Raw genomic sequence first — 13,153 nt, forward strand, 5'->3', positions numbered from 1 at the left:
CTATGCTTGTTTAGGATATTGAAGTGAATTTTTCTAAACTGAAATTCTTCGCGCCTGGAATTTTGGGTCGCTAATTGTGGACGAATTGTAGAAATTCGTATGGGATGGTAATGCCAAATAAGTTGTATCGTACAGGTAGGCAAATTCGGTTTGAAATAACGGTAAATTTTGATTATTTTTTTTTACAATAACAAAATTCAGCTCATCTGGCGGTCTTTTCAATCGCTTTATTTTTTTTTCTTTTTGATATCCATAACGTCTTTTTCATCAGTAAAAGAAAACCATTTGCTGAAGTTATAGTTTGTGCAAAAAACCTGTGTTGTTGGAGATGGATGTACCGCAACTCCTGGACCCAAAAATCACGTTTTCAGACATTTTGGCATTAATTTCTCATGATATTGAAGTATACAAATTGACTTGGAACATATTCGCTGAATGCTAATTTTCCTGGAAAACAAAGTTTTCTCGATTAACATAATTGTTTGGCTTCTCCACGGGAAAAATGAGGAATAAATGATAAATATTTCAGTCTATTCGCTGAATGCAGGGCGTTCATCCAGCACTGTCTGTCTCAAATGTTGAGTATGTCCACAAATTGTGTCACGAATAAGACGAAAAAGATTAGAAATGAACACATGTGCAAATCAAAGTTGATTGAAATTGTAATTCAAATTTGAAACTCACTTGTTAATAATAATTGCGTCTCAAAAAAAAAAACGCGAACAGATTTTTTTCTTTTTTCCTACGCTTGCCTATAATTTTAATCGATTAATTCGCACACTAAGCATTACTATGTACTATAGAATCATTTTAAATTGTTTTATATTTTATTTAGCGCCTCACTCTCCCCTGTTACAGACAGGACTCGACATTATCACTCATGATAACAGTATTTTGGATTCGTAGATCAGTGAAGACAAGGTTTGCTTATCTATTTTTTCTATTGTTTCTGAATTACTAACTTTGCTTTCTTGTACCAGAGATGCTAACAGTGAGGGCGTGGCCAGCTAACTTTGCGTCTTATGAATCCTGATAGTGACCTCGTTTTCAAAACTATTAAATTATTGCATATTTCATATAAATCCTTGTTCATTTCCATATTTTAGTAGTTTATAAAGTTGATATTTCAACTAGCATAGTCCTCACTTTTTCATCAAAGATCATAATGTTTTTCGACGAGGGCCAATACTGCAGTTTAACAGTGTGGTCTCTCCTCTTTGCCTCCTTTTCACTTGCCCTCGTCCTTGTCCCTGTTGAAACTCCGCGAGGTTTCTCTGTGTTCGCAACTCTTTTCATGTGCCTCCCATTTGCTCTCAATGAGCTTGGACTTTAGGAGTCGGGATTATCGATCGTGGACATGAATTTTTAGGTAGCTTGAAATGAATAGCTGAGGCATAGCACAAAGTGCACAAATGCATCGGGAGTCTACTTTTTTGAAATGATAGGTTTTCCGTTACGTTTAGCGATTATTTCTGATCTACCACATTAAATAGACTTAATTGCATTGTTTGAAAGGTGTTTGTATTAATTTTGATAGGAGAACTTCCAGAATTCCAGAATAGAAGAATAGAATAGGTATGAAATTTGTTCTCCTGGAGAGATCTTTGTGCGTGAAGACTCGTTTATCATAAAAACGAGTGCTTGCAATAATGTTCACAAAACTACACGTACTAAGAAATTTTCCTCCTAATTTGAGTTCACTTTTCTGATCATAATATTGTAGTAAGAAATTTGGTTGTTTTTAGTTTTTTGTAAAACATTTTTCAGTATGCTTGAAGTTTAGGCGTATTTTTCGTATTTTTTTCAACGTCCTTTGGGTAGTTCTTCCAAAGAAACAGTTGAAAATAAAAATTTTTGGATTCTGCATAGTCTTAGGTGTAAAATTTCGGATTAAAATCTAGCAAATTTTGGGTTTTGCCCATTCCGTTCATTTTACATATCTGTCGTTGGGAAAAAACGGAATTTTTCTACGAGAAATACTTTTGACATCTAACAAGCTAATGGAAAAGTGGTCATTTCTTCATGCTGTCGATTTTTTAGAAATAGTGAAATAGGAAATATGTATTTCCTGCTTACATTTCATTTCTGTATTTAAGATTCAGAGTGAACTGTACGGTATATTTAGTATTCACGTAATAGCGTATCATAATAAATAGTATAATAATATGTGTATAGTATATCATAAGTAATAAGAATACATTCATTCGACTGGATTCTAGTTAAAGTCCATTTTCTGGCGAAAACGACGATCACTGTGTAAACATCGTTATGGGCGTGACAAACTCATTCGCTGGTGTGTCCAGAACAATAGACTTCACGGATTTCAACAATGGATTTCACGCAATGTTAAATGATGTCTGAAATTGTAGCCACGTATTAAGATATCGTAGAACGGTTTAAAATTCCGTTTTGAGTTTTTAGGAGTGAACCGCGATTTAACCAACTGTAATAGGACTATTGTTTCTACACGTAGCGCTGTTCACTTCAATAATTCGTTTGAAACATGTTTTTTTCGTTCTTTTCAATCATTATCCTGATACCTACTAAGACATTGGGGTTGAGAATAGTCAAATTCCTCAGCACTTCGACTATTCGTCATTATTGCCCTCATTTCACCCTCCGCCTCCTGCAATAGTTAGCAACACGTGCCCAGCGCATGTGATGTTTGGCCTTGCCATGCATTACACGTTGCAATCACATTATTTAGAATTCCTCTATCGTACATACCTTCAAGAAACGATAGAAGATCATTGTTTGAATTCAATTGCGATGAACACTACTACAGTTTTTACTGAATGAAATATCCTCTATTCCCTATAATTGTGTGGGTGTTTGTCGTCATGTTTGCATATAGCGATCTTCCGCTCTTTGTCAATATGTCTCTGCATGTTCTCTGGCTTCTCCTGACATCATTCACCGATCGAAGAACTTTGTCACGCCTAGTTCTATCCTTACCGGCGCAGCTCTACTACCTTTTATTTTAATGAATTTAATTCGATATCAGAAATTCTGCAATACTTTAAAATCTCATATTAACATTTTACGGATTTTAAAACATGTCTAATTTCTTTAAATTAGTATATTTTGTTTTTATTCATTGTTTTCGCCTTTCCGAGCTATACACTTGTATAATAATACTTTACTCACTATTTGGTATAAGACACACATCAAGCGTTTCTCAATTCTATGTTTATAGAGAATATAAATTGTATTGTTGTTCTGTTTGCATAGGTAATAGAGATCAAATCAGAATATCATGATCTACCCGACGTGGGTGGTCGCCTACCAATTGGAGATCAAATTTGCCGTGGTCAAAATCGTGGAGATCACGACTGATTTGAAGAAGTCGCTGCCCGTCGCGACGATTCTTTCAAAGTGCTATGAAATGTGGATAAGAAAAGCCCCGTACGCGATTCACGCTGTGCACTCTGCAAGTTCCGGTTCTTGTTGCCGTAAACTGACACAATGCCTAAACGATGTCTGGTGAACGACAATACGTTATGTATGCCTGTGTGCGTGTATGTGTATGTACGTGTCTATGTGTGTATGTGTGTATGTGTGTGTGTGTGTGAATATGTGGTGTATGTGCGGAATAGACGCAGCAATCGATAAGTAAGCGCCAGCCGGGTGTAAACACTCTCTCGGCAATGATTAGTCCCGTAATATTCATAGTTCATTAACCAATATGTTACATTTGACATATTGTTCTTCTTCTGACACTTTTTTTCTTCTCAATTCTTTGTTACTGTGTTTGAACACAACGATCCCCACTTACCAATAGCATAAAGAAATGCGCACACACACACACACACATGTGCACAACACTTCGTCCGTGCTCGTCGGGGTTTTTTCTCAGACACGTAAACAACACTCGTCGCGTATATTATATGTAGCAACATTCATCAATCATTTCGTGAAGTCTTTTTCACATTCTAATTTTTGAACAAATTCATTTTTTTAAAATTCTTTTTTTAAAGTGATTTTTAATAACAAGCTAGATCGCCGTTTATTACATGTCAATGGATCATTTGTTGTACTATACAAATCATATGTATTTATGTAGATATAACAGTTCTTGTGAGAAACATTCCTGATTAAACGTTGGCATTTTTATTTTCCTTGCTACTTAATCACATCTTTTACTGGTATGTTCGACAGTTGTTGTAGAAAAAGGTATTGATGTATAGGCGACTACATTTTATTTCTATTTACTTTTCTGCTTATCATTGTTGCTCGGAAATCCCGATGTTTTCGAAGGGAATGGCAACGCCATGAGCATATTAGAGCAAAGATCCTTATTTGCAATGAATTCTTTAATTGACGTTATTCAACGGAAACTCCTACTACTAGACGCTGGGAACTAAGAATCCAGAAATTCATCCTATTTTTGTCTTTTTTGCACTACACTCTTTTAACAGAAACATGTCTGCTCAGAAATCTCAGCTTATGTAGGAGTTTTTTTTTTATATTCACGTCGACGGAAGTAGCAAATTGTTACTTTTTTTCCGCGTCCTTCCCGTTTTTTCTTCCGATATTTATGTGGTTGTGTGTGGTTTCAGATTCATTGCTTTCTTATTAAGCTCCGAATGGTTGAAACTCTAGAACGTTCTCTTTAATGTCGTTAGTGTTCGTCGAGAAAAAAAAAGAAGTATAACTGTTTGATCCTTAGATATTCATACTTTTTCCACTACTTCGTTTTTTCCACTTCCTCGTTCGCATTTTCGTTGCACACATTGTCATTTACAATCCGATCACGTAATGGGACTCTTAGTGGATTATCATCAAGAAAATGCCGAACTTATTTGAATATAACATATGTGCAACTACGTGACATACTGCATTAATCTCTCGTCTGGAAAAAAGCTGAGAACAGAATAAAATTAGTTATGAAGGCTCATGTAAATACATTCCGAGTGGAAAACTCATCTAGATAACAGAGATTTGGAAATGAGGGGCTTCTTTTTGAGGAGTTGCACTTCATACATCACTCAGCAATTCGATTCTACTTTACTGTAAACATAGTATTGCGTCAATTCTTAAACCATTTCCGATTTCAATGATTAAAATTATCATTTTAAATATTGCAATAGTAATGTTCGGTAAGATGTACCTTTCAAACAAACGTTTCCTCTGTGTGATTTCATGCATCATTTTCTGTTAATCTTATCTGTAGGATTCATAACTAATTATTTAATATTGCAACCATTTTTATCCATTTTTTAAAGTCTTAACTTCTAATTGTTGCATATGTATGTGGTAGGGATCAAACAGTTAAAGGCATCACCCCACGAATCTGAGATGAGGCAGATTTCAGGTGGAGTATTCTTATAAGGAATAGTAGATTATGGAGAAGAGGGTGATTCCGTCCATTTCTTCCTAATTCCCGTAAAAACGGCCCGAATGATGCGGCGCACAAGGCTGGTGCGCTCCAATCGGACTCCTTGTAAGAAATAGTGCCCCAGAACGCCTGAAGCCACCTGAAATCCTTACAGCCTCAGATTCGTGGAATGATGCTTTTAAGAATGAACATTTCTATTCGCACGATAAAATTTCAAAATCTCTTGTTTCGGTGTGTCCATAACGTTGAAAACCATGCACTAATTACTTTTAAGGAACTCTTCTTTTAACTCTTCTTTTTACGTTCAATTCTACCCATTCTGTATGGATGAATTGTTCGGTTTATGTTATAGTGCAAGAAAAATGTGAATTAGTGCTACTTATTAACTGAAATTGTTGACGAAACCTTCGAAAATTCCCTGTTTCATGGTTATGTGGATCTAGACCATACTACTAGCTCTAATTACGTCGAGATGTTGGGTTCCTCTAACGTTATCCGCATGTTCATCCGATAAACAACTGCGAGGCTGGATTTCATTTTTGGTCAGTGAAATGAGAGGGTATCATTCTTGTTTCCTATCATTTCTCTGTTGTAACGCTCTTTTAGTTATAGATTATTCTATTTCAAGTAGTTCTGCTGGATACCTATATGACAAGTGCTTCCTTGAAGGAAAGTATTCCCTGTATTTTCTCATTTTCTTTTTCCATAATTTGATGTCGATAGCTTCGTCGATTCCACGACGTGCTGACCTAATTGTAGAGTGCAAGAGAAGTCCGTGACCATTTGTTGTCATTTACCAGAGAATATGTCTCTCCAATTTTTTTTTACCCTCAACTTGTAATATTTCATGGTCTTTATCGGTACTTTTTATTTCATAATTTTGATACATATAATTTCCATAGGATTGTGGATTCCATTGAAGCATTTTTCCATTTTTGTTTTTTGAAGCTGTTCGCAATTTATTTTTCAAACTATAATAAAGCCACATTTGTATACGTTTGCTCAGTGTAATTTCATTTTTACATGTCAATTTTGGCAAAAAAAAAACCTACTTTTCATTCTGCATTGCTAGTTGTTTGTTCGTAATTTTTAAGGGACGACGATTTTAAAAACGCAAAATCTTTAGAAATCCTTTCATATTACACTATCTGCTTTGTTAAGATAGATATCCTGTAAAACGATAAGAAGATATCCTGCAAAACGTTGTTTTATAGAAAAAAAGACTATTTTCGGCTTTCTTCTGATTTTCTACTGTTCTATTCTGACTAAATTTTCTGAACTCCCGTCGAACATGTATTTGTCATCGTTGAGGGACCTTTCCTTGAAAAAATGGACTTGTCAACATAATTAAAGCATGAACAGCATAAATTTCACATAGACAATAAATAGTGTTAATATTCATTGAATTAATGGCAAATCAAATTCCACGTTAACTTGAATGTTGTCCATTTAAAAATACATGAAATCCAAGTGTGTCGGTTTAATTCACTGTCTTATCGAAAGCTAATATACCTCAGGTCTGGAAAATTATTTTTTCTGTCCTTCTACCCGTTTTTTTCAACTTTTCTTTCTTACAAGACTACTCCTTTTTGATTCGTGGCTTGGCTTAGATATGTGACGGCAATTGACAGATTATTTGTACATTTTGCCTTTGTGCGAGTATCGCTTAAGCGTTATTGTTTATTGATTTTCTTATATGATCTGCAACATGATTTCTTGATTGATTTTCACCCTACGCAGACTCATAGGTGCGAGAGGGAGGATCCGTGCATTCCTCAGGTGAATGGGGGTCTGACTAATGAGGTACGGCTCAAGTGAAGAGGATCTGTTCGTCAACGGTCCAAAAGTGAAGGAGGTCGGAACACTGGCTCCCGCTATCGCATTTATGCGCACAGCTCGCTTCATATGGTGGTCTACATCTAACAGCTGCAGGTGCAACGAACACAAAACGGTACTTGAACATTCTTTTTCCTCTAACTTGTCCTTTAAAGTGTCTGCTTCGCTCCGGGTGCGCATATTACGAGAGCGCAAGTACCTTCTCAATGTTTACTCGCAAGTAGAAAAACTGTTTAGTTAACACTAATAATTTTGCATTTTGCCCTTGAAAATTCAGTGAAATAGATGTGAAATGACGCATAGAACGTGGTTTCTCGAGAACGAGCTATGTAACGAGTCAAATTCAGGCTGTATTCGAGAGGACCGCCGAATGAACGAGTATCGAGTAATCAAGCAAGCTTTACTTTAGTAAAGTTTACTCGAGACTCGTTACTTCACTTTACTAAAGTCGATACTTGTTCATTCGGCGGTACTCTCGAAAACCGCGTACATTTGACTTCTCATTTAACTTGTTCTCGGTTAACCACATTCCACTCGTCACTTCGCACCCATTCCACGAAATATTTAGTTGTTTCCACATCCTGTTTGATGTATGCGCAAAGATGTGAACTATTGTGAGAGTCATCCACGTCTCTATTGATTTTCTTTTTTTTCCTGTAAAACTCGTTCCCTTTGCAATGCTGTAATATTCTTATTCAATCGATTCGATCTTGGAAAGCTTCTTTTTTCTTTTAAACCGTTATCTTAAACGTTTTTGTCCCTTTTCTTGCATTTACGGTGATGCGTAACTCTTCGTTACGCTAAGCTTGTACTTCTCTTTACACTCACAAAGGTGACACCGATAATGTCTGATAAACAATGAAACTGGCATTCAAATGCGTGACTTTTCACAGTGATTTTTTTCTTCTTTGTTTTCTGAAAACTTGTCGTAATTGTGGTGAGTGGCTGTGCGTAGTTTTAGAAACTAATTTGCCATTTTTTAGACCCACTTGCTATTTACAAGCAAAACTAGTCCCTATTAAATCCTACTGTAAGTTGGTTCATTGGAGATTATAGGAAATCTCATATTGATGCAATTTTTCCATGAAATCTATGTTTTCATTTTCTGGATGACGTTGGTCTTTTTCAACGATCCTGTCCTTTCCATCGTTCATTATTTAGCTGTCAGGATCTCATTTTATATGTGCAAATACATGGAGAATGAGGAAAGCATGCTAGGATTGTGACAGTTTCAGTGTCCGAAAATTGGATTTTGCTCGGATAGTTCAACATCTCTTTCTTGACGAAATAATTCTTATTAATTCGAAGTTCAATTACTGGGTTCCCTCGACACTCTTATAAAACTAATTATTTGAGAGAATGTGTCAATTGAGAGAATTTTCGTTGCGAGTACGTTTTTCCTTCCAACTTTTATAGAATGACAACGTTTGATTATGTTCTTGGAGTTGTTTAGCTATAGATGTGGAATTAAACGGTTCATGGAATTACAATTTTCTTGGAGCTAACATCTCGTCACTGTTATGCTGCTATTTAACAAATCTTAGCACTGATAGTAAGCAATGTACATAGAAAAGCGCTTTTCTGATCGTTCTCTGATGAAAAGAAGTTATCTTTTCATTTTATTTAATTGCTTTCAATCTTTATTTTGATTTCTTGTTAAGTTTGTGCACTTTATGATAATTGGAGAAAATTTTTGGTACTAATTTCATTTCATGCAAACTGGATTTGTCGGTCGTTAATGAGGTTGTCTCTTTTTCGATTCATATTCATCCTTTTAATAATGGGTATATCGAAAAAAAAAACAAATCGTACTTAACGTGAGCAGTAATATCCGTATAATACGTTCAATGCTCACAGCTTATTACATTCCAGTGACTGCTACTGGATGTATATACGTGTACATCAACTCACACATATATATTAATTTACTTACTTTGCTTATATGTATTTACTTGTCTGTATATCGCAAAAATTCCCCTCGAAAATGGTGCTACCTTCGAGAAGTTAGTGTTTTTGCATAGATTTAGTTAAAAATCCGTTAAAAATAAGTAGAAAGTATTCGCAAAAGTTGTAAATTCAAAAAAAAAACTGTGAAGCACAATTTTGTGGGGCATTTGCAAATACTTTTTTTTAAGAACAATTTTCCGTGAAGCTTCGGCGTTTCACCCAGAAAATGACTTGTTGGAATTGTGGATATTTTTGGACAAGTCTCGTCCTAGTATTTGTAAACTCAGCTCCTTAAAAATGTTTGTAATGAAACAGTTTGAAGGTTAAATAAAATGTCATTGTTTTTGCAAATTCTTGAATTTGTATTTGATTTAGTACTTGTCACCAAACTATTTTAATTTTGTTGCTTGCAATTATTTAAGGCAAAGTTCCTAAATACTTTGTTAGCATATATGATTTCCAGAGATTCCAGTCCATTAATATAATTTCCATTAATTTTTGATTATTTGTAGATAGCTAATACATAGTTGCAATGTAGAGCATGCTTCTATTAGGTGTTCTATTAGGTGCATAATACATAATCGATTTCGAATCCTGGTTTTTACGATCCACGCCATGCTACAATTTATCGATTATTGTTTTGGAAAGCTAGGGAATCATGAAGGAAAAATAAGTTTTTCTTTAAATATTTGGAGAAGTAGATGTTTGAAAACATTACTATTTAAATTTACGTGTACTTGTTCCAGAAGAAAAGCATTCAAACCTTCATAGTGGTGGTGTTTCAAACTTTTTTGAAACTTAAATGCTTGTTTTGTTTGTTTCTCTTTTTTGATATGTTTCGATTCTTGCGGTATTTACTTAACTTTTTACTATTTACTTTTTACGGTATTCCATACTAGCATGGTCCATTGTGCGTGTGCTAATCTTTGAAATACGTATTCCATTATCAGTGAACTGCAAGGAGCGAGTACTAGATTAGAAATGACCGTAAGTTGCTCTTCGTCAACAAAAAGCTCACTGATCTTTTGTAATATCGTTTATAATTATTTGATTTATTCATCAAATAATCTCTGAAACCATCAACCTTTTTTCTACTACCTATTTAAAATTCGGCTTTTATTTCTGATCATTACTATGCACATTGAAGTCAGTTTGAAATAAAAAAATGGTCAGGGCACTTTAACTGAATAATTTTTCTGTCATTTGGGCGAAGATAGCGATAAGTGGTTTCGATCGGTGAATTTCTTATCAGTTCCTGGTGAATGTTTCGTGATCTGCCTTGAAAATAAATATAGTTTTTGCTCCTCAGCCAGAAAATATTGTGAATATTCTGCTCAATCCTAAGTTTCTGCATGTACTTGAATTAGATCAACTGAGAATATTTTCTGTGATAGCATCACAATTTTACCTTATGTAATTGATGTAATTCGGATACCCTTTCCCAGGAACTTATCTACCTTTATTTTTACCTGAAAGCCCTGGAAAAGCGTTTATTTGTGTAGCATAGAAAGATTTTCCTCTACCTGTAGGCCCCATCGCACCGAATGGTACAACACTGAACACTAGAGGCCTAAATAACAAGTAAAACATTCAGTTTGGCATTCACTGTCCGAATTTAAGTTTTTAATTTCAACTGGCGCTCATCTCTTCTCTTTTCTTACATTTAAATACATCCTGTACTGTTTACGAAGAATTCGATAAAGTCGAAGGACGTTTTTTTTTGGAAGCGCAAAAGGACATTCTTCGTTTTTCTCTTTGCAGCAACGCGTTTTCAGATCGCGTCGTTTTCGTCGAGAATAGAAATGTCTGGAATTCAACGCATTTTTAATAGGATCTTACATTTCTGTTATATTTTAATCCATTTGTAAAATAATACCTATCTATCAGAGTACAGCTGCAATTTAAAGCAATGACTCTGACATTTATTCCCGTTGAAATTCGATGTAATTCAGCTGAAATTGCATGGTGAAATCGTCTAGCTTTCGATATTTCTTCCGTTTTTCTTTCCTGTCTAATCCCACTTATTCTAGTGTTATTATACAAGTCATTTTTAACTTATGACATCATCATTTCATTTCATATTTTTATTTCTTTGAGAAGAAAAAAAATTATCTTTATTTTCGCTCTCTGTGTAGAAGAACTCTCTACGTCTATGATTTTGTTTGCTACCTGGCAGAGATTGCGCATCTTTTTTAACTCTCCTTCCACTAATTTTTCATCAATTTCCCAACAATACCATTATATTTATGTGATTCTAATGTAAAATATGAATATTTGATTGGTTATTGTTTGCATTTACTGACAATGCGCCTCTGTTACGTCGGATCTGATATTTTTAGAGATAGATAGATAGAAACAAATATTTCAGCATTGCTAGGGGACTTTAAAAATTACTATAATTATATTTATTTATGTGAATGTTTGGGGTCCCGATGTTAAAAAGTGTCAGTGTACAGTTCTCTTTGTAAATGCTTAAAACATCTTAACTCGTTGGAATTTTCATTAACAAATTACTGTTGTAGTTGTTCTAAGTAACAATTTTGAATGAAACGTTGTGATATTTGAGACATTTGAGAGTAGCCTTTTCTCAGTTTTTTTTCGCTTTCCAGAAATTCTTTCCGTTACATCATTGTGAAAACTTCCATCATCTATCTCTATTTGTTATTCTGTGCGCTCTTTTATCCCCTGTATTTGTTGACGGGATAGGATTCTTTGTTGATCAAGGATTTGCATTTGCGGATCATCCGTATTCAGTTTCTGAAGTTGTCGTAGAGATAATTATATGCGGAAGTGATGGGAGATGGATATTTGTCTTCCTTTCTTACACGATTCTTTTCATTTTAAAGCTTTAATGCACTGAGTATATGGAAAATCCGGACCTAATTCGGAGGATATGGTGCCACGTTAATAATCGCTCATCATTTCATGGTGTTTTTCCCAATATGAGTTAAGAATGAAATAGAAGAGTCGCTTGAGGCTCCTACGTACACAGAAACGTTCGGATCAACTATTTCCATTTTCTAATTTTTGCTACTACATATACTTACTATACATCTTCAGTAAATTGTGTGTTGCCTTATGTGTGTGTGTGTTTTTTTTGCAAATCCTTATTATATTTTAAATTTTCTGAAAAGAAAAAAGAATGAAAAGATGGACAGTTGTTTATCTGATCTCATATGCTCGATGAGAGATATCGAACCAGAAAAATGCATTTGTTCCTGCTTCTGATTTAGTCGTTTTGAACTCTTTCGCCTGTTCCCTCCGCTTTCTGCATCTGGGAATGCATCAACATAGAAGCTTTTTTTAAATATCTGAACAAATATTCAGTGAACCATGGCTGACATTCGAAGACAGAATGTATAATTAAGTTCTCCAGTAGTAGACGAGAGTCTATTACTTCATTGTACTCGTAATCTTAAAACCTTTTCATTTTTCCTCTCCCTTCCTATATGATTTTTACGGCGATGAGTGTCCGTACACGCGTTCGTGCCGGTCACTCGTATTTCGTGCTCTTTCGCGTTCTTTGAGTCTTTTATGTACGTCCAACCCACTTCTCCATGAAACATGAGCGTCTCGATCACGGCAGTTCGAAGTCAGCGACGACACGCAATCGTGCAACGCTCGATCTGTGAATTCGTTGGTCAGCCGAATGCGCTGAAAATGTTTGGCGGATCGTTGTGTGAGGATAGGCGTTATTTCATTTGTGGGGATTCTGAGCGGAAATCGTCAAGCTGGTGAAGCGATGCAGGCGTTTGTTGTTGTGTGTTTGCAATCCACAGCCCAAATTGGTATCTTCTATAGCCAGTCGGCCGGCCGGCCAGCCAGCCATCCAGGCATCCGGCCCCAGCACATGTCGGCAGCAGCGACGGCAGCAGCAGTGGCAGTCCTCGATTTTGTGGCCTCGTCGCCGACTTCGCCCCGCCTCTAGCTCCATACCTAGGCGGCGTTTGTTGTGCTCGCGGCAGGCACTCGTCCGCTCCTCGTTCCTCCTCTACTCGCTCGTCACGCTGATCGTGTCCGCATTGCGTCATA

General features: G+C 35.7%; 1 protein-coding gene across 1 annotated transcript; it reads right to left on the reverse strand.

Moving 5' to 3' along the window:
• Positions 1 to 12,813: 12,813 nt before the first annotated feature.
• On the reverse strand, positions 12,814 to 13,152 carry RB195_025854 (uncharacterized protein; the record flags this gene model as incomplete). Its single annotated transcript, XM_064214171.1, has 1 exon — positions 12,814 to 13,152. One exon carries the CDS (start codon positions 13,150 to 13,152, stop codon positions 12,814 to 12,816), a length of 339 nt encoding a protein of 112 aa, XP_064070052.1.
• Between the last annotated feature and the right edge of the window lies 1 nt (position 13,153).

This window comes from Necator americanus, chromosome X, assembly GCF_031761385.1.
Source record: "Necator americanus strain Aroian chromosome X, whole genome shotgun sequence".
Taxonomy (NCBI): Eukaryota; Metazoa; Nematoda; class Chromadorea; order Rhabditida; family Ancylostomatidae; genus Necator; species Necator americanus.